This window comes from Talpa occidentalis, unplaced genomic scaffold (genome assembly GCF_014898055.3).
Source record: "Talpa occidentalis isolate TD23 unplaced genomic scaffold, MPIMG_talOcc4v2.1 talOcc4.10, whole genome shotgun sequence".
Lineage (NCBI taxonomy): Eukaryota > Metazoa > Chordata > Mammalia > Eulipotyphla > Talpidae > Talpa > Talpa occidentalis.
The window spans coordinates 6,914,487-6,940,706 of record NW_023600993.1 but is presented as its reverse complement, the minus strand read 5'-3'; the positions used below and the strand labels follow the sequence as shown (position 1 = coordinate 6,940,706).

General features: G+C 52.1%; 1 protein-coding gene across 3 annotated transcripts in view; it reads right to left on the bottom strand.

The window, feature by feature from the left end:
- Window positions 1–26,220, bottom strand: part of IFT122 (intraflagellar transport 122) — a 56,037-nt gene that overhangs the window by 12,152 nt on the left and 17,665 nt on the right. For all 3 annotated transcript variants that reach the window (XM_037523272.2, XM_037523282.2, XM_054698873.1), the window contains 12 exons: window positions 25,694–25,885; window positions 25,406–25,544; window positions 23,790–23,992; window positions 22,786–22,923; window positions 21,401–21,565; window positions 19,215–19,412; window positions 16,180–16,320; window positions 12,892–12,945; window positions 10,009–10,170; window positions 5,797–5,963; window positions 3,099–3,270; window positions 1,644–1,746 (listed from right to left, as the gene is read on the bottom strand). In XM_037523272.2, coding sequence (XP_037379169.1) covers window positions 1,644–1,746; window positions 3,099–3,270; window positions 5,797–5,963; window positions 10,009–10,170; window positions 12,892–12,945; window positions 16,180–16,320; window positions 19,215–19,412; window positions 21,401–21,565; window positions 22,786–22,923; window positions 23,790–23,992; window positions 25,406–25,544; window positions 25,694–25,885 — 1,834 coding nt within the window. The remainder of the gene's footprint in view (window positions 1–1,643; window positions 1,747–3,098; window positions 3,271–5,796; window positions 5,964–10,008; window positions 10,171–12,891; window positions 12,946–16,179; window positions 16,321–19,214; window positions 19,413–21,400; window positions 21,566–22,785; window positions 22,924–23,789; window positions 23,993–25,405; window positions 25,545–25,693; window positions 25,886–26,220) is intronic.

Genomic DNA, 26,220 nt, shown 5'->3' with positions numbered 1-26,220 from the left:
TGGCAGAAAGGAAAACCTGCGAGGCCCCCCGCAGGCACGGAAACCGCAGGACGACCGAGGACGGGCAGCCGGCATCATGAGGGAGGCTCGGCCGCCCCGGCACGCTCCGGCACAGAGCTCTGTGAGGCCCCAGGGGACACTAGCAGGACCTGACGCTTATGGGGCTGGCGGTTTACAGAGAGCTTTGTGGCTGATTACCTCACTGGATCAGCACAAGAGATCAGCATGAAGACCCTTTTATCGGGCATCCCGGGCGGAGGTAAAGCGGTAGGTCTGAGGCCACAGAACCCAGCCCAACTCAGTTGTTCTTCAACTGAGTGGTTTTTTTTTGATGACAACCTTGAAAAGCTGGCTTGGTTCTGGCCACCAAACATTGTGAAAACAAGAAAAAATCTCTCAGTCGTTCCCACATCTGTGTAACTGAAATTTCCTGAGTGCCTCCCAGGCGCCTGCCCTCAGGATGTGGAGGGTCCCAGGGGAAGCACTTCCAGCTGTGACACCTGCCTACATGTGGGCACTCAGATGCGCCCAACCCTCCACTAGGGAAGGAAAAGGTGTGGCCTTTGTTCCCATCTCATCTCCAGTCTCTTCTCTGAGTACCGCGTTACTATGGCAATGGATTCTTGGAAGGGCGGCCACAGACAGATGGATAGGTTGATGTGTTTTGCCCAAACATGCACATACTTCAGCAACTGGGTGCGCTGGACCTGCTGAGGCGGGAGAACATGCTGTCCTTCAGTGGGGCTTTTGGCTGAGGAGCCCCTGCAGGGACACATTTGCTCCACGACGTGTCTGGAGGAGGCGGCTGCTATCATGCTGAAGTGTGAACGAGACGCTTGGACATGACACCCCCGCCCGCAACTAGAGCACTTCCCAGAGAGGCAGCAGATGCCAGCCAGCAGGGCCGGCGCCCCAGTCACAGGTCCTGGTCCAGTTCTGGTTCTGCCCCTCCCTGGCTTCACGACTTTGCAGGGCCCAGCTGGCTGCTGCGTCTCTGCGGCTGCTGGCGTGGTTCAAGGTTATGCAGGTTAAGAGCCAGCCAGTGCCTGACACAGAGAAGGTACCATATTTTGAAAATTATTATTACAGCCCTATGCTTCCTTTCACTCCTTACCTCGCATGCAGCCCACTTTACCCATGGAATGCTGAGAAGCAGAGAGCACCCCATCTACATGAGCCGGAAACGGAACCAGGTTTCTACTCTCAGTTGAGGAAAGTGGCAGGTAGGACCCAGCTGCACCCTCCGTGTCCCCTCACCCTGTCCACCCCTCGCTCCTGTTCCCTCTCTGCCACACTTCAGGCAGACCTTCCATGTCTTCCAAACTCAGTTTCCTCGTGTGCATATGGGAAAAGCAGTAAGAATGGACACACCATCGAGCTGTCGCCAGGGGTCCATGGAAGATACACTCGAGTGCACCGTGCTTCACTCGGATAGAAGACAGACGCCGCCTAGAGCCCCGCGGCAGGGGAGCGAGGGACCCAGCTCTAAAACCATGTCCTTCCCACTGCTCCCCAGTCATTCTCCACAAACCATCACATCGCCAGGATGAAGGCCGATAATAAGAGGGGCTTGGTAGCCTTCCTCAACAGGACATGCCTTCTCTTCCCCTTCCGCAAGGGGCCAGCCGGCGCGTGTGGCCTACCTTTCTGGGCTTCCTCAAAACGATCGTTCTCTGCTAACCACTGAGCGTAGGGTACATAGATGTCATCCTTAAACTCGGGGTGCTTCTCACCCAAAGCAAAGGCCTAGAAGGAGGAGCAAACACATTCTTAATAAAGCAGTACCCATGAAGACGGCACTTGGCTGAATCCATTAGGGATGTCATATTTTGCCAGCCTGACAACTCAGAGGGGGAGAGTGCCTCCCCCCCACCCCCAGAAACGCAAAAACAAATCAGCTCTTTGAAAACAAAAGGCAATTAACAGCAATATGCAAGCTACTGGATTCAATAACAACACAGTCTGTTTCTGGACCACAGAAGCAGCACAGAATCGGAAACATTTTATTTTGAGGGTTTGCGTGGGCTCCTGTAGCGCTGCAAACAGATTTCTTTTAATTGCAGGCGACACCTAAGGAAACAGAACTGACATTATCATCATCACTGCTTATTAGCTGTCAAAGATGACGGTGGGCTTGGTACTATATGGGACCCAGTGACTGCTTTATCCAAGCCCAGAACCACCTATCAGGCCAGGAGAGCCGGAAATGAGTCACAGGGACAGTACGTGGCAACAGAGAGAAAGTTTGCCTGGAGCACAGCCAAGACCAAGCGGTTCAAAGATGCTCTAATTTATGCTGTTTGAGAAATCTTCTGATACATTTATCTTGAGAAGCTATTACTGCCTTCGTCCCTGGCCCCACCTTTTCTCATCATGACCTTGTCACCTCACCAAATGGAGCCACTCAGAGGGCAGACAAGAGTCAGACAGCTCTTACCCAGAAAAGGCCTCACTATGGTCTATAAAACAGACCACGGTGGGCAGGTGATGGAGGTGGGGGGGGGGCATGTTAGGATCAGCCTCTCATCTGCACAGAGAAGCATCTCAGTGGCGGTGCAGGTAGTCAGTGGCTGGAGGAGCGAACAAAGCTAGAGGCACAGCATGCACTGCCTCTGCAGCCCCACCCCAGCCAGCCATCTTTCTAGCTATTTGCCTCAGTTGCCCCTCACACCAGCAGAGGGGGGCTCACAGGAGGAGGAGCTGGCCCCTGAAATGGCTTTGGCAGCTGGCACCTGAAAGTCTGAATGGCATTTTCTGCCAAAATGCCACCCAGCCAGTTTTAAATGGCACGCAGGTGTCTCCATGTCAGAGACATGTCAGTCAGCGGCACTGGTGGTTCAGGCCAACAGCAGGTACTGGGGCCATCGTGTTAACTCTCACATCCCCGGTGCCCGTTACAGGGCTGGCACAGAGCCAGCAGACCGTGGCGATCTCCTGAATGAATGCCTTGCAAGCTAGCACTGAAAGGCCTCTACCATGCTCTCTAGCTCAGGGAATTAAGGAGTCCTCATTGCCATGCCAAGCTTTGTTCCCTCAATGAGGGCAGCTACACTCCAGCTGAACCCCAACAAGGGCCCTGCAACCTGTTCAGCCCTCACCTCATCCCAGCGCTGTGTCTCCACGTGCAGCTGAACCAAGGACTTCAGGTCGCCAATCTTCAGGTAGGTCTCAGCAGCATACCCAGAGTTGTCCAGCTTCTTGAAGTAGTGAGCACACATCAGGAGGGGCTCCCGCTCGGCCCTGTCCAGCTTCCGGGCGATGTCAATTAGCCTGGAGGGGCGAGAGTGCGGAGATGGACTCCCACAAGGGGAGACTGATGGGAGGCAGCACGTGGGATTCTGGGTCTTCTCAGGGCAGACTGCTTGGATCCACGGTCTTGTCCCCAGTGCTGCGGCTCCTGGGATGCGAGTAAATACTCTAGAAACACTTCCCAGAGACCAGGAAAGGGTGCCTGCCAGAAGACACTGTTTTCCCCATCTTGGATGCTTTGCCCAGAAGTTACTATTCTATCTAGAAGGAACTGAGCCTAGAAATTATGTCTGCTGATCACCTACTGGGACCGAGCACGATGCCTTGAGCTTTCACCTGTAAATCTCACTGATCTTCACTACCCTAATAAGGTGGGCACTATACCCCCATTGTACAGATGACAAGACTGACAACTGCAGCCTGCCCAAGACTCTGCAGCCAGGAAGCGGCAGGACACTTCTATCGCTGTTTCAGGATTCTCTGGGGAAGTGTGGCCAAGGCACGAGAATTCTTCAGTGACAGAACTTCTCAGGGAAGAGGCACACAAGGGGTCTGCTCTGAGTTCTGGCAGAAAGGTCTGCAGGAAATCTTTCCTTGTGTCTCTTCTGCTGGCCAAGGTGCTGACCGCGAGGGAGGCACCACAAGGGCCCACTGGCCTCCCAGTGCTTGCGGGACATGGGGCTGGATGGAATGCGCTTGCTAACTCTAGTCATCTGGGGTGTGGAGTGGATCCAGCTCTCCCAGGGAAAAGGGTTTCTACCCAGCATGCTCTTTGTGAGAAAGGAAGGGGAGCAGCTGTTAACAGCCCCATCTCAGAGACAGGCACGCTCAGGGAGGCCTGTCAATCTGCACTTAGAATAATAATGGCATCTAAAAATAACACCTCTCAGCAGAGAAAGGACACATTTTTAGGGAAAGGTGTCACAGGCGGGCCCTGAAACCCCCTCAGCCCACCCATCAAACCCAGTGTCCCTGGAGGAGAAGCACCTTTCACAGCCAGACTTGGGAAAGGGACAGAAGAAGCTTAAAGCCTGTTTCCTGAGCTAGTTACTTCTCCCCAGGGTAAGCTGATAAGGAATCAGCAGTCAATGGAAATGACATGAGAAAAGAGAGATGGCACAGGGGCCGCTAGGCCTGCCTGGCTCTCCTGTACCATCCTTTTCATAATTTTGGAGGGGAGGGTGAAGGGCAAAACCTATGCCTCTATCTTCAGAAGTCTCATTCTTGAAAGAGAAAGATAGGCTGATGTAACGCGACGGTCCCTTTGTGAGGGGCACATGCCAACCACATGGAGCCCATGGGGTGACTTAATCATTAACCAGCCCCTTTTTCCCTCCCTGGTCCTGTCTGGGCAACTGGTACCTGTGAACCACAGTGCCGACTTAGAGCTTTAGGGCTCAAACCAAGCCGCCTCGAGATTCCCTCCCTTCCCTGTTCCGTCTTACCCGTACACACACCTCCAGGTCCCTGTAAGCAGGAAGCTCGCTTTCCCTTAACTGGAGGAGAAAGCCCTGCAGCCTGCTGCTCTAGAACTCCTGGGGCTGAATCTGTCATCTCTGCCCCCAGCCCCAGCTGAGCCCACTCCCCGCTGTGCTCAACTCCAGCAAGTGGCGCTGCAGACAGCCCAGAAGTCAGACTCAGCCTTCAACTCCCCGGCCGAACCCGTCAGGCCCATCTGGCTGGGTCTCATCCGTTCCAGCTCCCCTCTGGTCTGCTACACTGGCCACTTACCTGGTCTCCCTTCTAGTTTTCCCTCCAATCTATACCTCTGCCAGAGTGGGCCTCCCATAGCATAGTCCTGACCTGGGCAACTGACTCACTGCCTGCCCACAAATCTAAATACCCCAGCTGGCACCTGAAGCCCTTGGGAGTGGCCAGCCCAGACGACCCTGCCCGTGCAGCCTCCCACACCCTGCAACTCCTACCCCTGCCAGTATAGCCAGGGCGACTCATGCTGTTCTGCTGCTCTCCCGCCCCCATAGCCTTCCTTCTCCTACCACTGCTATCTCCTGAAACTCTTTAAGCTCCTTCAAGTGAAGACAGCCTCCTAGGAGCCATCCATGGCTTCTCCTGTGAGAATTCACATCACCCACCCCGAGACATTAGGACTGGCCTTGCTCTTCACCAGCGCCTTCCATTAGACACGTTACAGGCCTTGAAACCAGCCCTGTCTGACGCTCAGGTCCCCAACCTTCTGGCTGTTTGGTCTTGAGTGGTCCCTGGGTCCTTGAGCCTCTGTTTCCCCATTTGGGAGATGGACATGGGAACACCAGTGCTTAGGGCGCAGGGAGAGAACCTGTTGCCACAGCTATGGCTCCCGGTGCCATGGGTGAGAGTCTCCCCTCGTCACTCCCTGCCCCGCGTCCCAGAGGGACTGGCAAAGCACCTCAAAGGCAGTGACCGCACTGCTCATTCTCCGTGTCTCCCCAAACCTTAGTCACATCACATTTGAGAATATTTAGAGAAACACAATTTTCCTCCCTTGTCAATCAAGACCAAGAGCTGACATGCTGCCAAGTGCTTCTTGGGCAGGGCCCGAAAACCTACATGTCCACCCAGCCGTGGTCACCGCTGATCTCGATGGCCTTGATGTGCTCGCCCGCTGAGATGTACATCTCCACTGCGGCTCTGGGCTCGTTGATATTTCTAGCCCAGTCAGCCTGTTTGGTGATTAGCATCTTTGTTTCTTTGGGGTCTCCAGATCCAAGGAAATCCTGAGGAAGCACAACAAACAAAAACACTCCGGATTAGAACTTCCTGCTGCCAGCATCATGTCAGGCTGCCGAAAGCTGGAGTAGGAAGGGCTCCATTTGGCGGGAGCAGGCGATCAGGATGCAGGCGTGAGCCCGCCTCTGCGTGGTGGGCTGCGGGCCGTCCCAGGTGACTGGGAGGAGTGCTGACAGGCCAGCCCACAGGTGCTCCCGGGCATACTGGGACAGTGTCAAGGACGATGGCCCTCAACATTTCCTGCCCTCCCCACAAGTGGATTTGTTCTTTAGCTAAACACCGTTTCCGGGCGCACTGGAGCTTGTGCACAAACCGGGCTACGGCGAGATTTCGCCTCTGTCTGCCTGACCACGTCACTGCACAGTGAGCAGCTGCGGCACGTGCTCAAGTATGCGAACTACAGTATAACAGGGGTGGTGCCACATGCCTTGGGGGCACGTGGTCCCCAAACTTTAACAGACACAATGCTTTAGAGTTTGACAGCCACTGGGGCCCTCCCCTCAGCCTTCAGCACAGAGGCTGTGCACTTGTGTTTTCTGAGTCTATTTGCCTGCTGTTGCCAGGTCAGGGCACCATCCCCAGGGCACCACGCTGCCCCCAGTGGATCAGCAGCAAGTGTTTTTGGTTCAGTTTGCAGGGTCCGGGACACCTGGGGGCTGTGGGAAGTCAAGGGCAGAGCGGAGGTCTGGTAAGAATCCCTGAAGGGAGAGAGGCCTGTGGGTCCAGAGGCTCAGGGGTCAGGCTACAGGGCCTGTGCTCCTTTACCACCCTGGGGGACCTTTGAAAAGTCAGCCCCTGAAATGCCTGAGAATCAGTCTCAGAAAATCTCCTTTCCAGGATACAGTTACCCAAAATACATGGGCTTGCCATGGTTGAGGCAGCTCTGATACTGACATTTTTAAAGGTGGGGCTGCTCAAAATGGGAAATGAAAGAGCTCAGAGCCTAGTAAGAAGCGGTTTGTCTCACGAAGTGTTCCCTGCAGAGAGTGTGCCGTGTCAGCCCCACAAAGTGTCACAAAAAAACTCCTTTCCCGTGATCAGCGCTCGTTTGTCAGGAAAGTGCAGTCAATGTCTGCTAAAAACCCACTTGAACAATTAGCTGACTTGCTTTTTTTCCCATTTGCTTTCAGGGTAATTATTTAGCCCCTAAAATAATATAGTAGATGGGCCTAAGTCAAGCAGCTGTTTTAAGGGGAGGAAGGTGCATCATTTAGCCTGATGCCGAGGCTCCAACACAAGACGGGCCACCTCACCGCCTGGTCCCTGGGTTCATGCAGAGGAAGCCGTTTGGAAAGTAGCCACTCACCCTCTGCAGATGCCCAGTTGAGGTTCCTGACACACCCTTACTCTTAGCAGCTACTGCAACATATACTCTCTGTGCCAGAGAGAGGCTGGAAAATGCTAACCTGGTTGGTTTCATGAGGTTGGCAACGGGGGCAAGGCATCCTATGAAGACAGAAATGTCCTTCCCAGTGAGTGCTCAGTGGAAGGAGGGCAACTGCAGTAAGAAGGCCAGAGGTCATGGGGGAGCCGCACATTCACAGCCCAACGAGAGGAGACTAGCAGGCACACGGCTCACAGGTTTGCAGGAGGCGCCCCTGCCGAGCTTGCAGCTCTGGGCGCTGTGACTTAACCACAGGGGAGTCTAAAGGATGGCTCCTTCAAGGCTCAACAAACTGGATTTTCAAAGGCTCTTTGGTTCCATGAAGCTAATTTACACGTTATCTGGGGCCATGCAAAGACTTTGTCCTGGAGTGGACAGAACGAGGCCGTGCTGAGTGATGAATGAGACTAAACAGTGTTCTCAGGCTCGGTGATTTTGATAAGGACATACTACATAAGAGTTAAGAGCATTATAATTCCCTTTATCACCATATAAACATGTCACTTCTCCGGAAAGCATACAATTTATTTGTACGTGGGAATGTAATTTAAAAATTTTCCAAAAACCAGATTGAATCTTGGGAAGCAATTTCAAGTAAACAAAAACATGCCATGTTAATAAGCACTGTATCTCCCCTCCCCACATAATGTGTATGTACACATTTCTCAAATTCAGACTATTTGGGGCGGAGGGACTGAAATGGAACCAACCTACTTGGAATTGTGACTGAAAACTAAAACCAAAATCAGCCCCAGAGTATTTACCTTCCTGGAGAGACAGACCGTGTGGCGTGTGTACAAGGGTTGCAGTTCTGGGCGGAGACTGTGGGCACATGAAGCCCACCTGGGTACAGGGGCTGGAGGGGGCTGGCCGAGGCGAGTTCTGACAAACAGCCACCCTGCGGTGGCGCTTGGCCCTTCACATTCTCCTACCCTTTCTGCAGCTCGGCACTTGGAAAGGGCCTCCTCATACATAATCTGCGCAGTTCTCAAAACTAAGCTGCACTGCAGCTCTGTTACTCTCTGAGAGGAAAGGGAGGCTCAGCCAAGCGGAAGCAGGACAGGGCTCACTCAGGCTTCTCGCCAAGGCCAGCGCTGTTTACTGCACCGCAGCTGCCCACTGGGAGGTTTGGGGTTCCCGGAAGGGCTGCTGGTCCTGAAGAACAATGGCGTCCAGCTGTTGCTAATGCCTAAAGTCCACCTCTAGGGATCCAATCCTTTAGTTTTGTCCTCAGTTTAAATATTATCTCCAGAAAGGGAAATACTGATTTCAGCATCCCCAGTCTGAATGCAGTATTAAATCTCGTGGGGGGTAAGGAGGGCTGAGGGAGGGTCAAAAAGTTGAAGAGAACAAAGTATAGCACCCGGAGCTGAGGAAGGCACTAAGGAACCACCAAGGTGAAGAGACACGCTGGGGCCCTGGTGCTCATGTCCCGGTGCTGATGGCCACTCCACCGCCACCCAGACACAACCTTCAGCCCAGGATCTGACAGAAGAAAATGGGCAAGGTTTTCCACCCTGAACTTGTGAGCTGGATAATTACCATTAACAGCCACTAACTGGTTGTGGCTGATGATTCGCTTATAACATTCCAAAGCTTCTTCCGATACCGCAGGCAAGGCAGGGTTAACAAATGCGCCTCCGGGGAGGAAGAGCCCCGTTGCTCCCTGAGCCCAAGGCTCTTTTTCCCGGTGCTAGCATGATCTGCAAATGTCCTGACTGGTCTGGACTCCCCGATCTCACATGAGCCTTCAAGAGCCTGCTCTGGGGAGACAGCCCTCACATACCTTTAAAGACCCAGTCCTGCTGGGACGGACTTCATGGGGGCCTGCACCATTAGCCACACTGTACCCCCTGGTGATGGGCACACACAGCGCTAGCCTTGGCAGACAGGGATCCGTTCTGTCTGGTGCTAAAAGATCTAAACTGGGGGCCTCCCCGGTGGCGCAGCGGTTGAGCGCTGGGTTGCGAAGCTGCCGGCGACCTCTGCGGCGCAGCGGTTCGATCCCCGGCTGCTCCCCGGCCACCGGAGGAGGGTCCCACATGGCGTGCAGACCTCTCCTGCCGCCCGCTGCTCCCCTCAGCAGTGTCCTTCGGTCCTTCTGCCTGCTCTGCTCCCCGCTCTGGCTCTGGTGAATTCTCTCGCCCTCCCGCGCTTCTGACTGTACCCAGTGCATGTATAAACAAAACAAACAAACAAATAAATAAATAAATAAAAACATGCCTCTATAAATAAAAAAAAAAAAAAAAGTGTTTAAAGATCTAAACTGGGGCCTCCCCTGGTGGCGCAGCGGTTGAGCGCTGGGCTGCAAGGCTGTCCTCAGCCTCTGTAGCACCGGTTTGTTCCCCGGCCGCTGGCGAGGGTCCCACAAAATAAAAAAATAAATAAATAAATAAATAAAAATAAAAAAATAAAAGGTCTAAACTGTCATACTCTGTCTCTGGAATGCCAGACCGAGGTCAGTTTTAGGTCAGCTTCAACCAGTGGTGGCCTTCGGTGGCTCCTCTTTTGACCAGTATGCCCACACCCCTCCTGGGGCCCCTGTTAGTTTGTGTGTGCACCACCCTTGCGGTAAACCTCTTGGATACTACAGATTGGAGCCCCAGTGGGTGGTGTGCGGGGGCTGGGGCCCAGTGTGGGTGGATTACCTTGGCATACTCAAACATTCGGAGGTCAGTGTACATGTCCAGCGCCAGGTTCTCGTGCCCGCTTCTCTTGTACAGTCTGGCGGCCTCGTGGAACTTCCCCTGGTAGGAAAACACATCTGCCAGAAACAGGTCATTGTTGGTCTCTCCCCGCTTCTTCCTCTCCTGGAAAAATTAGAAGCACAGGAAATGGCCTTCGCAGCCATGGCAGGAAGCAGCCTTTACAAAGGTTAGATGTTGCTATTTCCAGTGAAGCCCCTGGGCCTTCCTACTGGAACCCCACTTGGCTCCTGGGCTGTTGTGTCTCTCACCTAGGTTTCTGGTGGGAATACTTGACAACAAAAGCAGATTTTTTTCCCAGACAAGTGAAGATCAAAAGAGAAGAAAACTTTTGATGGAAATTTTGATGGAAATTCCTTAGGACTGCTTTTTGTGTGTTCTTCCAAGGCAACAACTGCAGAGTTAGGTGTCATATGCTGCCCACTTGGTGGGGTCCCCCAAGTTGCCAGGCCTGGTCTGGGGAAGTGTGGCTCATGATGCGGGTGGCAGATTTGGGAGAAAGTTTAGGGATCTTTGATTTTCCCCAAGGAGGAAAGAAAAAGGCTAGCGTCTCACTGTGTGCAAAATGAGGAAGAGGGGTGCCACTTGCTGAGGACCCACCAGGCATGCGGAAACACTTCCCAGCCGGATGGCAGGGGTGGGGGCACCCCTGGGGCACACCGAGGAGCCCAGTTCTGAAGAGGAGTGGGTGGAGGTCACACTGAGCTGGCCTGCTGGCTTGGTCTGACTCCAAGTGCTCCTGCCGCCACAATACCACCTTGGGAAACAGTGATGGCCCCAACGCACCAGGCATGACACACACTCATGCTCACACGTACACATGCACGCACAGCAGCAGTGAACTAAAGCATGAGGAGAAGGACTTGGCACGTACTTCCCTCCCGTGTTAGGGAACATTCATTAGTCTACGGCCCAGTATTTGTAAACACTAAGCAGCACCCAGCCCCTCATCCCCAGCAGTTCCTTTTTGCTTGTTTTCTAGCAAGTATGTCACAGTGGAGGAAGATGAGACACTGAATCAAACTCCTAGACAAGCTGGTGAAAGTTTTAACAGCTGGAGGCAACATGCTTCTCCACTGACAAAAATCATCTTAAAAAACTGCACTTACTTTCGGCTAGTCAGTCAAGTAAACTACATGCTAATAATAGGAAATGAATTACAATCTTGTGGTGAGATTAAAAAAACAAAACAACAGGTTTCACCAGGCGTGGAACTCAGGCCACGCCTATCTGAGGTCACAGAATCTCACCTTGGCGAGGGAGCATGCACACGTGTGCCGGTCTGTACGCAGCCGCATGGGCAGTGCCCCTTCCCCTCGTCATCCATACAGTTGTACTCGCTGACCCAGAAGGGGCCCGGCAAGGAAGCTTGGTTCTTGAGAACAATGGCAACAACCTCGAGCCAGCGAGCATGGCCTCTAGCAGCCAAAGTGGCTCACTCGATGGTGAAGGTGCCACGTTCTTTTTCAAGAGACAGAGCTGATGGGGTCACGTCAACCCATCGCCCAGCTCTCGCACACAAGAGGGGGCGGACACTCTGGAATTCTGTAAGTGGTTCCACAGAAGTCGGGCACTTTTGCACAATGAAAGGGCATGTTCCAGGGTTTTGGACCTGCCCCAGATCCAGATGCCCTGATGGCAATCTGACTGAGCATTGTGGGTGGATCTGAACAAACCCTTCACCCTACAGCAAAGTAAGTGACAGAGGGTCCTAAAAGAGCTTGTCCACGGTAGGTGGGGAGCAGGGGGCACCAGAAGCAACTTCTTAAAACAGCACAAGCTTGAGTGACGGAACTGGCCTTGGATTCCAACTCAACTTTTGCCCGTGGACCTTGGGGCCATGGCCTAGCCTCTCAGAGCCTTAGTTTACTTCTCAAATAGGAGTAAGAACAGTGTCTGCCTTACCCAGTTGTTGTGAGATTTAAAATAGTGCACACATCCATCAAATGTGGGGCCTCGCACAGGCTCTCCTCAGATGGCAGCTATTATTAGGCTTCACAGGCTGTGAGCTCCTGCAGGCCTCCTTCTACTCTGTTCTGCCCACTGGGCCGAGCACAAGGCCTGGCCCATGACAGGTGTTTATTATGCGGAACTGAACTGAAGGGACAAGACATTTGCTGATTTCCTCACTGCTTCCATATGGGGATTCAAATGTATCTCACATTCCCATAGCCTCACAATAAATCTGTTCAGAGGAAAAAATATGTACGCCTTTTTTACAGAGAGTCAGACAGCACTAAGATACACAGGAATTAAGAATAGTGTCTACCGTCACCCAGCCAATGGTGCGGGCTGAACCAGCCTCTAGCTGCCCCAGCCTTCCCGGGTCTGGCTGTCAGAGACAGCGCTCTCAGCCAGGAATGGCAGACTGTGGGGGGAGGGCTCCAGAGCTCCCCATATCAGGTCTCCCCAGGTGTCATCACTGCAGAGGGGTGTGGATGCCAAGCTTGGGGGACATGCCTCCACACCGGCACACTACTGGGGTCCTAGAGGACGGTAACCAGCTCTCACCACAAAGACAAAACCCACTTCTCCCTTCCAGCAATGCTGCGAGGTTCTGCTTCCACTTCACAATTAAGAAACCAAAGCTCAGCAACGATGCACACCTGCCTTGCCTGCCACCAGGTTCAGACTGTTCTCCCAGTTCTCAGGTGCCATGTCCTCCACATTTGGCTCTGCACCCCAGAGCCAAGCCACGGTATCAGGAGCCAGTAACCAGCAGGCCCTGCTCATGGGCCGTCAGACCCCTGCCTGCTGGAAGGGCTGCCTGCAAATCACTGACCGTGAGCCTGCTTTCTTGAGAATGAACAGCACTGCAACTCTTACCTCGATGCTGTTGATGAGCTCTAAGTATCTGAGGTCTTGCACTCTGGTGAAGGCCTACAAGGGAAGAAATAAGAGCAAAATCAGCTGCCTTCTGGGCTATAAAAGGGGGTGACTGGCTCAGGGTGAAAAGTCAAGCTTTAGAAAGGGAGCAGGTAAGGCAGGAAAGAGCCAGCACTGATTCATCACCGTGTGCCCAGGGGCTACCCCACCCCACAAGGAGGCTTTATCCCGGGTTAGTCCACGGGCAGAACAGCAAAGGGGCCTGGTGCCTCAATCACTCTAGGAGTAGGGGAAGCCAAGACGGCACCAGAGCCCAGGATGGGGCCTGCCTGGGAGAACCTACGCAGGAGGGAAGCGCGGCTGACGCTGGCCGGCAGAGCTGAGGGGAGAGGAGGGCAGGCCGATGGAGCAGAGACTGCACACACATCTCGCTGACGTGGACCGAGAGCAGGAGACAGCCCTGCTTGCTGACAGCACGTAAACACAGGGCACCCAGAGCCCACGGGACCCGCACCGAGGGAGAGGAGGAGGGAAAACTGAGAAGGAATAAAGATGGTGTCTGGAAGGAAAGGGGAGGCAGGGAATGAATCACTCCAAGTCCCTGGAAGGCAAACTCTTACGTAAATCTGTAAAGTGCATCTCTGGCCTTGGACTGGCAGTAAAGCTAGAGACTTTAACCTGGGGGCTAGTAAGAGCGTCTGGGCAGCCTTCCTCGGGGGGCACTGATGTGAGCTAAGCCTCTCTTGCTGCTTTCAGAGTCTGCAAGGGGTTTAGCACGCATCCGGCTTTGCTGTCAACCTCTCTACTGGGCTGTGCTTCTTCACACTGCCCCATCTGAAATGGGCTGACATACCTAGAGGAGGCAGCAGGCCCAGGAGTCCCTGAGAATATAAAATGCAGAAGAATGACCCTGGCCACATGCACCTCCCCTCAGCTGCAGGACACCCTCCACCCCACAAGATTTGGGGAAATGAGCAAGTCATCAGCTGCTGGCGGCCACACAGATAGCCACAACGTGACTTCATCTCCTTATCCCCCAGAGCCAGACATCCTGTCAGGAGCTGGGAGCCCAGAGATGACTGCAACGGCCCTGTTCCCCTCCTCAATCCAGGAGCCCACATTCTAAAAGGGACACAGGGAGATCAGATCATTAAAGCTCCCCATGCTAAAAGTTATATGAGTGTGAACTAAATTCCCTAGAGACCAAGCCCAAGCAGGGGCAGGTTTAGGCAAAGTGTCACAGAGGAGGAAGCTGGCAAATGGGCATCCGCTCCTTGGAAGGGTAAGGCAGGCATGCATGAAAAAGGGACAGAGGTCCTGCAGACCTTATTCTAGAACCAGGCTTCCTTCAAGCAACATGAGTGGGGCAATCTCAACTGTTTGGCCAAGTGGCAGAGGGGAATGGAGCTCGTTGGCCTTCGCCCTGGTCCCGAGACTTTCCAGCTGGGACTTGGAACCCACCCTCCTTCCTCCAGGCTTCCCAGGCAAGCAAGCAGTGCCCTCTCCAAGGGTCTTTGGAATTCAGCTCTACAGGGACTCTAGGATTAGCCCTTGTGAGAAACCTGTTTCCAAGTTCCTTGGTCCTGGCACATTCTGCAATGTCAGGGGTGCCTGGGTCTGAATGGTCAAAGTCACGCGTCGGGTGAGTAACCTCAGCCTTGGGAAGTGTGGGAACAGGCAGCACCAGGGGCAGCTTCCCCGGGCTAAGCAGCTCTCCTCTGCCATCTAGTGGGCACGCTGGTCAGAGCCGGGAATGGCTCATCCCCTCTGTGTGTGCCCAAGTGACCTGGCAAGGCAGAGACAGAAGGGATGGGGATTTGAGATCAGGATGAAACGATCAAGTTCTATTCTGTGGTCAAAATCTTGTGGTTTTAACACAAAATCTTCTCTTTTCTGGGATCAGTTGGGGGATGCAGGATTGGGATTGGGCTCTGTTAACCCCAATAGAGAGCCATTCCAGTTAAGTTTTCCACCATTCAGACATTTTGCTGAGCTCCTGACATGTCTAAGGTACCAGGCTGGGCAGTGCTGGGAGATGCCAAGATGAGGTTGATGTCTAGCACCCGGGTGGAAGGAGCTGACAATCTCTGTGGACGAATTTTCATTTCATTCCAGGCTAAAAACAAACAAAACAGTCTAGGAATCCTTTGCTGTTCATCCTTCCTGGCATTTCTGGGTAAGGCAGGACAAGGAAGCTCCCGCCTCTGAATTCTCAAAGCCCAGCCCTCCTCTATTACAATTTTTCTGACACTTAGTACATCTAAAAATACAATTATTATATAACGATAATTTTACTTGATGTGATAATGGCTAGCACTTGCACGACTGTGGCTAGGTTTCAGAATCCCTTTCCTAGCAGGCAATTTGGCCCCATGACTGTCAGGCACACGCAAATGAGTGCTCTCGCTGTCCCCACCCTAGAACCGGAGCCAGAAGCTCCGAGGGAAATAGCAGTGAGCCCAGGCCACCAGGCCCGTACCCCAGGGCTGCTCCTCAGCCAGGCTGCTGAGTCCCCTTTGGTCTCACTCCATGCTTTTTTCATACCTGCCCATCTTGACGGAGCACAAGGCGGCAGCTAGGGCTCTACACTCCCTCCCAGCTCTGTGAGCGGGCACAATGCATGTCTGATTGAGAAGATGAGGGGGTAAAGAGGGAGCAGGAGAGAAGCGGATGGAAGCCACCCTGTCCCCCATCTCAGGCTCTAGTGGAAACCCACATAGAGAATAGCTGGGTTTTTCTAAAGTGAGGAAAGGGGTCAAATGTTTTCCCCACTCCTGTGATTTTAATAGAAAGTCAGGAAATGATGCCATGAATCAGGCCAGGCAGGTACGTGGGAAGTGACACTGCTGCTGGAATTGGGTGTTTGACCATCTCCTCCATGCTTTAGAGTATCCGGAAAACAGCCCTGGGCGATGAACGGCCTAATACCTAAACTAAAAGCTGCCGCTTACTGAGTGCCTATTACGTGCCAGTGGTTAGCTGGATGTCACATGAATGTGACAGCTAGTAGGAGTGCTGGTTGGAGTCTACCAGGAGCTTCTTCAGTGTCAGGTTTTACGACAGACTGCATTAGGTCCTCACAAGCACCTGAGCTCCACAAATGAGCAACCCTGGAAAGGCTGCCTCCTGTCCAGGCTCGCTGGGTGGCTGAGGTGAGCTCTGAACACTGACAGGCTACTGCCAGAGCCCCCCAGGATGCATCTGACCTCGGAACGTCACCCGGATGCGCTCCTGCCTCCAGGGAAGTTCTGAGGACCGAATCCCAGCGCATGCTGACTGGATGCTTACCTTCTTTGCAGTTTCAAACTCTAATCCTTCTAAAGCTTCCATGGCCAGCTCACGCCAATCAGTATCTGTCACGCCCAAGCAAGCAATCTGGTAGGCTTCTTTGAACATTTTCCTATCCAGGTACTGGTACATCGGGGCAGACTGCAGGATTTCATCAAAGGAAAAAGACTATTCTCAGAGCAAGGGAAAGAGTCAGATTCCTACAGAGCCGCCCTCCAGATGTATGCACCGACCTAACTCCAAATGGCTGCAGAGCGACACCACCATCATCACTTGGGCCCTTCTCAGTCTGGCCTGGCCCACCCCATGTCTCTTCACTCTTCCAGCCCGCTCATTGCCGAACATCGAGTTCAGAAGCACTGACTTCCGACCCATCCTCCTACCCATCCTACCCATCCACCGCTGCTTTTCCCCACCTCCAGGGGAAAGCCAGGGTCGTAGTACCATCCCTCCCTGAAGTTAGAGCCCAGCTGACTGAGATGCCCATAGAGCAACATAAGGACACGTAAGGGACACACAGACAACCTGGGGCTAGAGTTCAGGGGGACCTGACTCCAGGCTCTGCGATGCTTCCTGTTGTGTGTGCATGTGTGTGTGTGTGTGTGTGTGTGTGTGCATGAGAACAAATCTGAACTGGGCCTGCTCAGCTCAATAAAGCAGGGAGCTGCCCTTGTGCTGAAGGAAACTGCCTCTCTCCTGGATTCCCGGGCAGCGGAGATCAATCAGTCAGTACCTCTGTGCTAATAGTTCCCAAATGTGGAGCTGGAAGTGCTGTTTTCTCCATTTGGGCCTTTATCTTTGAAATTTCCTGTCCCATTTTTTAAGCTCTAGCACTGAAGCCAATCTTTTCCTTTTTAAGCCAATCTACCCTCTAAGCAAGATGTGGCTGCTTCTATGTGCTCATTTGTTCTGTTCTGCCGGCCCTACCCACCCTTCCCCTTGGTGATGGTGGTGGTGGGGTTCAGCAGGCTATGAACTAGGGGGTGGTGTAGCTAGAGCCCAGGCTCATCCACATCCTGGCTGTGTGACTTTGGGGCAAATTGATTAGCTTCTGTTTTGATGCCCTGCCCCACCCACAGGCTGCCACAGGCAAACAAGAGAAGTGCCTTGAAAACAGAAAAGCATTCAGCAAACGTCAGCATGCTCATACCTCCCTGCATGTTCTCAGCACCAGCTCCTCCTGTCTCCCCAACTCTCCAGACTTGCTCTCACCCCACTTTACCCTTTGTTTGCAACACCTTCCCTGCTTCTCTCAGCCTTTCAGGGTTCAGACCCAGGGTGACCGCCTCTCGCGCACTATGAGCTCACTGCCGAATGGTGCTAGGGAGCAGCCTCTGCGGTCTGTGTTTTGCAGTGTCGGCTATGTAAGACTCTCAGTGGCAATGAAGACGTTAATAATAATAATAGGAACTGAGCCAGACGAAATCTGAAAGATGAATATAATCAGCCCCATTGCACAGAAAAGTGAGTCCCCACAGAGCAAAAGTAGCTGCTCAAGGTCACAGCTGGTTTAGGCAGCAGAGGCAGAACTCGAGCCAGAGTTCCTGCACCCAAAGGGCAGCACTTGTCACCACGCTGACTGCTCCATGAGTGTGGACAGGGCCTGACCGGCAATCAGAATCAGGCGTGCCATCCAGGGGTGACACTGGGGCTTGGCTGGGAGACACCAGCTGGGGAAGGGGGCCTAAAATATCCTAACTGAACAAATGTCCTCTGAGCTCTGCTTTATCTCACTGCTGCAATCCGAGCATGGAGACACCCCCTCCCTAGAAGCATGACTGGGGCACGCTGCCCCACTTGGCAGCCCTAACAAACCAGTTCTTGCATAAGATGATGTAAATTTCTAAAGGAAACCAGAAATCCCTGGAGTGGGTCTGATGCTTTCTCCCTTCTCGCTAGGCCAAAACCACAGGATGGCTGGAGGCAGAGGCGACAGATAAATAGCCTTTGTCTCAAGGCGGCCTTTCCTAACCCTTGGCAGCTCGGACCTGCTGCGTCAGCAGGATGGCCTTGGTGCGGCTGGGGGACTCTGGCTTCTGAAGCTTAAGGGCTTGGCAGAGGAAGCCCCAGCCGCCCCTCCGTCTCCTGCGGGCCGGCCCAAGTCAGGGAGCAGCAAACTGCATTTATCTTTGAGGTCAGGATGGCAATCTTGGGAGAAAAATCTTCAACCAGCATAGCCTCTTTGGCGCGACCAAGGAAGATGGGGCTTCTGGTGGACATGAGGCATGGTTGGGGTGGGGGGGAGAGCAGATGAGAACTACACAGAACAGTCCAGGAGGGGCTGCTCTTGCCCTCTGCGGCTGCCCTCTTCCCCCCATCTCATTCCCTTCTTTTTCTGGCTTGTTTTTTTTTTTTTTCCTTTCCTTATCCTGAAGCTGAATCACACTAGCAGCCACTGAATAACTGCTCTGTTCTGGCACTAATCATCCCTGCAGCAATGAGTAACAAGGGGAGCATCAGCTTAGAGGAAGCAGTGGACTCCAGCTGGGCCTTTTACTAGTAGCTACTCTAGGGAGAGAAAGTGAGGGAAGGGGTGTGGAGGGAACATAGACTGTTACAGACTAGCTGAAAGGCAATCTGGAAACATGTTTTAAAATCTTGCAAATAATCGTAGCCTTTGACCCAGCAATTTCTAGGAATTTATACCAGGGAGCTAAATTGGGAGCTGCACAAAGACTTAGCTAGAACAATGCCCACTATCCACGATGGCAAAAAAGGGCTGTAAACAGCATAATTGTCCCACAACAAGGTACTGGTTGAACAAGTTGTGGAATATCCCCACGACGGGACAAAATGCAGATATTAAAAACAAATGGGGACTATAAGGAGGCGTGGTGATAAAAGGTGTTGGCAACCCAATCCCAGCAATCTCCTGGGTTGTGGGAGGTAGACAAACAAAGCTACCAGGGTGATACATTTGCACTGTGGTTTTGCAAACTGACCACTGGGGGAAAAAATGGCAAATTACACAAGGCATCTCTGCAGGAGCGTTCTTGGCCATTCCTAGGGTTGAGAGTGGGCAGTGCCGGGGTTACCTGTGGCACCTCCACAGCTGACATGGAGAAGACGTGCAAGCAGAAGATCTTGGAGCCGTTGTAGCCCACCACAAAGCCCTGCAGCTTCTGCTGGTGCACAGGGAAGGTGCTGGCTTTGATGTTGAGGTAGCCTCCTCCCGAGAAGCAGAGCATGTCCTCACACTGGGTGTTCCAGGCCACGCTGTTGGCATTGGGTTCCTAGAGACAGGGATGGCAAAGGTCCCGTGACCACGCCCTGGGCGCCCCTCCACTGAAGCAAGTCCTCTCTGTAAAGCCTGCATTGCTGCCGGCAGGGTGGGGAAAAAGGGGGTCAGAAAGAAATGGGTAGAAGCCTCGAGACAAGCTCCTCTATGCCCTTGTGCTTGGTGGACTTTTTGAATAAGAAAAATATTATCGTTCCCAAACATTAATGACCACACAGTAAGTGGGAAAATCAGCACCATGGGCTCCACCCTGTTAAAGAATGAACACACATAGCTATGCACAGAAGGGTTAAGGGATGAACTCCAAAGGGTTAATGGTGATTATTCTGGGTGGGCAGACTTATGGCTGCTCTCTACATTTTTTTATTTGCCTGATTTATTTTTTTGTTATGAATATCCATTGTTTTTTATAATCGGAGAACACGGAGTTATTTTAAAATAGAAAATAATATATTATCTCTGTATTTACAACTCATACTCTGTAAAAATACAATTTTCCCGGGAGGCCCTTCCCTCACCTCCTCTCACAGTTTTCTGCTCAGCGCCGGGGTCCCAGGACCAGCAAATGCTCATACATTACTGCCTGGAATCTTTTACAATGAGCGAAAAAACAATATAGCTGTTTTCATTTGCAGAGGGCAAGGGCAGTGGGAGAAAAAATCAGCAGGAAAAGATAACTGGAAATGTTTATATCTCCTGATAAGGTCTGAGAATTCCCTTCCGCAGTCTGCTCCAGGACCCGCGGCGGGGCCTGGGAAGGATACACGCCCTTCCACTCCTGCACGGCTCTAAGTCTGGGTGAAGACTCCAAGCTGGAGGCGTGCAACCCACCTGCGGGAGCTGGGTGGAGTGGAGTGTTGAGGCTGGAGAGAAGACTGTTTAGGGCCGTCTTTTGTGCCAAGCACTGAGCCATAGATGGTATCTTTCTTAGTCCTGTGGCAATTCTGAGAGGGAGCAACTACTAGTTCCATTTTAGAGATAAGGAGAAATGAAGGCTCAGAGAGGCTGACTAACTTGCTGGAGATCACACAGTAAGTAATGAGGCAAGGGCCCAGGTCTGAAGCCAAGGCTGTGCTTGCTTTCTCCTAAACCACTCTACTTCCCCAGTGCGGCGAGCAAGTTGTTAACAACTGAGAGTCACCTCTGGGCTGATGGTAGGCAGGGAGCACCTTCCACTTTACTGAGGCAGCGTGCTTCTCCAGCAATCCCTTCCCCCACCTGCTGATTCCTGCCAGGGAAAGAGGCCCTGAGAAAGGGACTAGGTCTACTCCATCATTGGGAAAACTGTAGAAACTGGGAAGCCAGTCAGGGCAGGCTTCAACCTTAGGGGGAACTCGCTTCAGGAAACAGGCCTGACCACTTACAAAGCCCTAAAGAGGCAGAAAGCAGCGCTGAGGCCAACAGGTGCCGGGCATGGAGGCTTTAGGCCTTCTTCTCCAAAGACACACTATCTACAGCCGTGGGACCAAATGGTGTGTGAGCACCTAAGCCTTCAAACAGTTCCATTCTGCTGCTCTTACGGCATTTTTTTTGTGAAATAGAGAGAAGGGAGGGCCCTCAGCCATCCCTTCTCTTCCTCCAGATGACAACGGTGATCCTGTTGCTATACTGTGTCTTAGGTCACTCATAGACATAGGCAGGCCTCCACAAGTGAGAAGCAGACCTCAAAAGCATCACCCACAGACTGAGGCCCTGCACTGAGCCACTGTGACTTACTAGTGTTCGTGGGATACTCACAGGAATCTTGTAAGAAGGGTCTTACTGCCCATTCAGAGAGGCTCACCCTGGCTGCAGAAGTTTATGGGGGGGACTGAAGGGAGAGGGTGTGCTCTGGGGCCTCTCAGACTCTGGACATGCCCTTGTACCCCTATACCTCATGGCTCTCCCCTGGGCTGTGCTGGGAGTAGAATGGGGCCCCCCCTGCAGGGCCTAAAAAGCTGTATCTAAATAAAGGCTGTGGCCTGGCACTTTCAGCAATGTCACCTGAAAAAGCAGCTCCTTGGTGTGGATGTCATACACCAAGCACGTGTCGTTCTCATCCACCACAGCCAGCTTGTTGCGGGAGGCACTCATGTCCAAGCAGCGCACGGCTGTGGCCTGCTTCAGCAGGACGATGGCAAAGAGATTGTCCACAAAGATCTTCAGGATCTGGGGAAATTCCAGAGGAAAAGTGTGTGACCATGGCAACAAGACTTGGGCGCACGGCCAGGTGCTGGAGTGCCATGTGCTCTCCAAGAACAACGCCCACTAACTTTCAGCCCAGAGGCTCCGTGCAGAGACAAGGCGGCATGGAGAGAAAAGGAGCCGGCACTTCTTTGGAATAGACCAGAAGCATGGTTCATCAGAGGTCACCAAAGTAACACCAGGCCCCAGACAAACCAAACTCACTTGACTGCTTGACCGGGAATTTGTGAATGACATCAACCACACTAGGGGTCAGCGACACCATCTAGCAAGACCCAAGACACTAACAGAGGAAGAGGCTACTGTAAACATGAACAAGACATCTGTTATAACCACAGCAAGATGATGAGGATGACAATGACAGCTACCAGCTTTGGAAAGCCCTGTCAAGTATATGGGATTAGCCTCATTAGTAAAACCTGAGCTTCAGAAAGGTGAACTGACCTTCCCAGGGTGACGGAGCTAGAGCATAGTCAAGTAAGAATATGACCCCAGGTTGACCTGCCCCCAAAGTCCACGCTCTCAGGCCTCACACTGGAAGTGTCGGTGAACTGTGAGAAAGAGGCAGGCTCTCCTCCCTTCTGGTATTGCTCCTCTGTGCCCCGCTAATCTCATACGCCATGACTTCCGTCCCAGGAAAGGGCTGACAGCCTCAGCCACAGCCATCTGCTAGACAGCTTGGCGCTCAGACTAATGCAGTTATATTTTCACTTTCAAGTTTCCATGTAGCCCACTTAGAACTTTTCTTATTTTGAGCAAAGAACACACACACACAGACACATAGAAATCCATTTAATTCTGAGTAACCTAGATCTTCTGCATCTATTGGAGCAGAGGGCCCATTTTTCTCTAGGGCTTAAGCAGCCTTAGCCCATCCATCTCCCCATGGAGATCTGACCGAAGGCATGGTCACTGCGCCCTCTCTAGCAAGTCACCAGAACTGCATCTCTGACATTCTCCCACCTGTTCCCCTAATCCACCCTACGTGTGGACCAGAGGTTGCATCATGCTACGAGTTTGAGGGCCTCAGGGCTGAAGCTGTCCTTGTAAAATGAACCTCTGAGCCACCCTCTAACATGCCCATGTCAGGGAGAAGCCCTTTTCCTGGCCTGGGAGGTCACTACTAGCTGGTTGCCTGCATCTGCATGCAGCGGTCAGCCCGATGGGAACCCGGGAGCACTCACCTGCCCATTCTTCAGGCCCACCAACAGGCCTTCCCTTCCTGGAGGGCCACCAATCACCTTGATGTAGCGAATGAGAGACTCCATCTGCCATTCCCGCTCCTTCACCCCGCTGAAGGACAGGCACTGCAGCCGCTTCTCCTAGAAAGCAAACCCCACTGTGCAGGATGTTCAACAGAATGAGTGTCCCCAGCCCTCCCCAGGAGGTCTTCCTCTGGATGATTAAAAACTACTACTCGTCGGTGTCTATCCATGTGGCTGGCATTGTTAGTCCTTCTCCATGGGGCACTCCGCTGGGTACAGAATCGCCTCGGATCTTCTGTACAGACCCTCCAGGCAGCCACAGCCAGAGGCAGCATCCCAAAGTATGCCTGTGTTCAACCTGTGGCACCCCTAAACTGCTTGAAGTTCTAGACTTTTAGAGATTTTAATAGTGTTTCCTACAATGATTCCTGAAGGATTTCTTCCGTGCTCTCAGGTCCAGTAGGTCTAGTTTTGTGAAATAAAATGCACCTCTACCTCCAAGAGGGGTGTGGGGTTGGCTTCTCTCAAAATCTCCCCAAGCTTCTCTCTGTATTGACCTAGACGTTTTCTGGATAGTGTAAGTTGAGAACACTTTTTGTGTGAAAAAAGACCCTTAGGAAGCAAAACTTCCATTACTATTTTTTTCAGTTGATATCAAAAATGTTGTTGTTTAACTGAAAGATACACATTTCTAAGTAGGTTTACCCCCCCAAAATCTTCATTTTGTGGGATATGAATTTATGCTTTAAGTCATTAAAATATATAATCCCAGTATAATAAAGTGCTTTGCTTCTCCAGTTGATGCGCCATGACTTCCAGTCAAGTCTGACTCATCCAGATGTCAATAAAAGGCAATCTACGAACAACCCCTGCATCTGGTGGAAAGGATTTACTTCTTAATGATCAATTTTAAAACTATGGGTTGGGTAGCTTCTCCCTGGGAGAAACGTGAAGCCGATTCACCCTTCAGTGCGGCTGCCCACCTGGCAGAGGATGATGTGATTGGCACACACCACCAGGAGGTTACATTCAAACTTCTTGATGATCTTCTCCTTCACCCGGTAATGCATATCTGACGAGTCATCGGAATACAATTCATAGATGAGAATTTTCTCTGGCAGTTGGATAGCTAATCGATTTTTGTAGATGGCAATTTTCTTGACAAGCTCTTTGCATTTAATCCGAACTGTCAAAGAAAAAAAAATCCAGCTCTAGAAGAGGTTGTTAAGTAAGGTGGAAGGTAGAGAAATTAAAAGCTATCATTTACTTAATGCTATTGGCAATTAAAGTGAGATACTCTCTTCAAAACCTCTTTAAAGAGTGTCTCATGCACAATCAGCTCTGCTAGACACTGGGATCCAAAGTTGTATATAATCTTTGTGGCCCAAAGCTTACACTGAGTATGGAAAATAAAATTCATAGTGCTACCATCACTCACTGAATACAAATCGAAAAATCCTATGCATGGCACTAATGGGGGACATGCACCAACCCCAGCCCCCAGACTACAGGAAATGACATGTAGTTTCTGGTATTCACTAAGCTCTTACACTCTCACCCTCTCACCAGAGTAGAGAAAATGTCCCTGGAGGGGAGGCCAGGGCACTACCCACGTGGCTACACCTGCACCACCCACAGCTAGAATCAACAGGGGCCCTCCCAGATGGGGGCAAAAGGATACCCCTGAACCTGAAGGACAGCCCTCAACCTGGATCCCGACGCATAGGCTCCTGACAGTAGCCAACTCAACATTTGAAATAAGTGGATTCTTTTTTTTTTTAAAGATTTATTTTATTTATACAAGAGCTGGAGTATAGGCCAGAGGCATGGGAGGGTGAGAGGATTCACCAAAGACAGAGTGGGGAACAGAACAGGCAGACTGACTGAAACACACTGCTGAAGGGAGTAGCGGGCGAGACAGGAGAGGTCTGCCGCGCCATGTGGGCATCTCCCTGGCCGGTCAGGAATTGAACCCACACTACAGAGGCTGCGGACAGCCCACAGCACTGCGCCCAACCCGCTGCGCCACTGGGGAGACCCCTGAAATAAGTGGATTCTTAGCCCATTTAACCAGCTTAGTCTCCTGAGTGGACAGAGGGGGCCACCTGAGTCTGAGGGTAGGCCTGAAACCCTGATCTTCTGACTGGGCTGTGGTGACCCAATTTGCCCCTCCTCATCTCTGGGATAAGGGCCTCCCAGGAGGCAAGTGGAGACAGCTGAGAGAGAAGCACCTTGAAAATGAGTCTGACCAAAAAGGAGACAGTCCACAGAGACCCAAGTGAGTCAGTCATCTTGGTTTTAACTTGTTATAAACTATCCTTTCTTGGTCAGGAAATCCGTGTCCCCCTTGGAATCGTCTGCAAAATTTTGTGATTCTATGTGGTTTTTTTGAGAGAGGGTTTGTTGCTTTCATTAAATGTTCAAAGGCACCTGCAGCCCACCTTGTCCCCCACCTCCACACAAATAGAGCAATAGGTGGCTCAACATGTTTCTAAAAGACCAAGGACAGACCTTATTGCCTCACTTGCCCTCGTACCAAAACTCTCACCCACCCCTCTTTCCGACGTCTGGAAGGCAGAGGGGCATACCCGCCTCTTACCTTTCTGCTCGGTGATCAGGTGCTGCACGATGACATCGGTCATGCTGTCCCTGTAGGCATACCGGTCCTTGTAGAGCCCATGGACAGTGCTGAAAATAAGCTGGTAGAAGGAAATGGTGCCATCCTGGCAGCCGACTACCTGCAGGGAAAGTGTAGTCAGCACACAGCTCTCTGTGGAAAGTCTGCCTTCCCCAGGCATGAGCAGACATCGGGGACCCAAGTGGCCAAGTGTGGCTGATGTTCAGGGCCTACTCGAACAACAGACCAATGGCGTGAACTGCTCCTTACCACATAGTTGGACTCGGGCTTCACTTTACAGGTCCACACCCAGGAGTTCTGTTCCCCAACACTCCCGAGCCGCACTCCATCCTTGGTGAAAAGTGATACTTGCTTGTCTGAGCCCCCCAGCAAAATGTACTCCCCTTTAGTGAAATAGCTGAGGCAGCAGGGGTCAAAGTTCAGAGACCGATCCTTCCCAATCTGAGGAAAGAGAACACACACCAAGGGAAAACCACTTCTGAATCCATCATCACAGCAGAACAAAGGGCTTTTCTTACAGACTTGTGCCAGCATGTCATCGGGAAGCAGAGTCCAGTGCATGGATCGTCCACATTTTATTTATCCATTCATCATTTGATACGCATTTGGGTTGTTTCTACTGTTTGGCTATTACGAGTAGTTACCGACCCAGTGTGTCCACACCAGCCTGAGCTCTTGGAGCAGAGACACTTCATAGTCTTATGCCTTATGTCTGCAGCTCCTGACACAGGCGAAGGGCTGGCCAAAGTGGGCACTCATCAGTGTTTGTAGGGTGT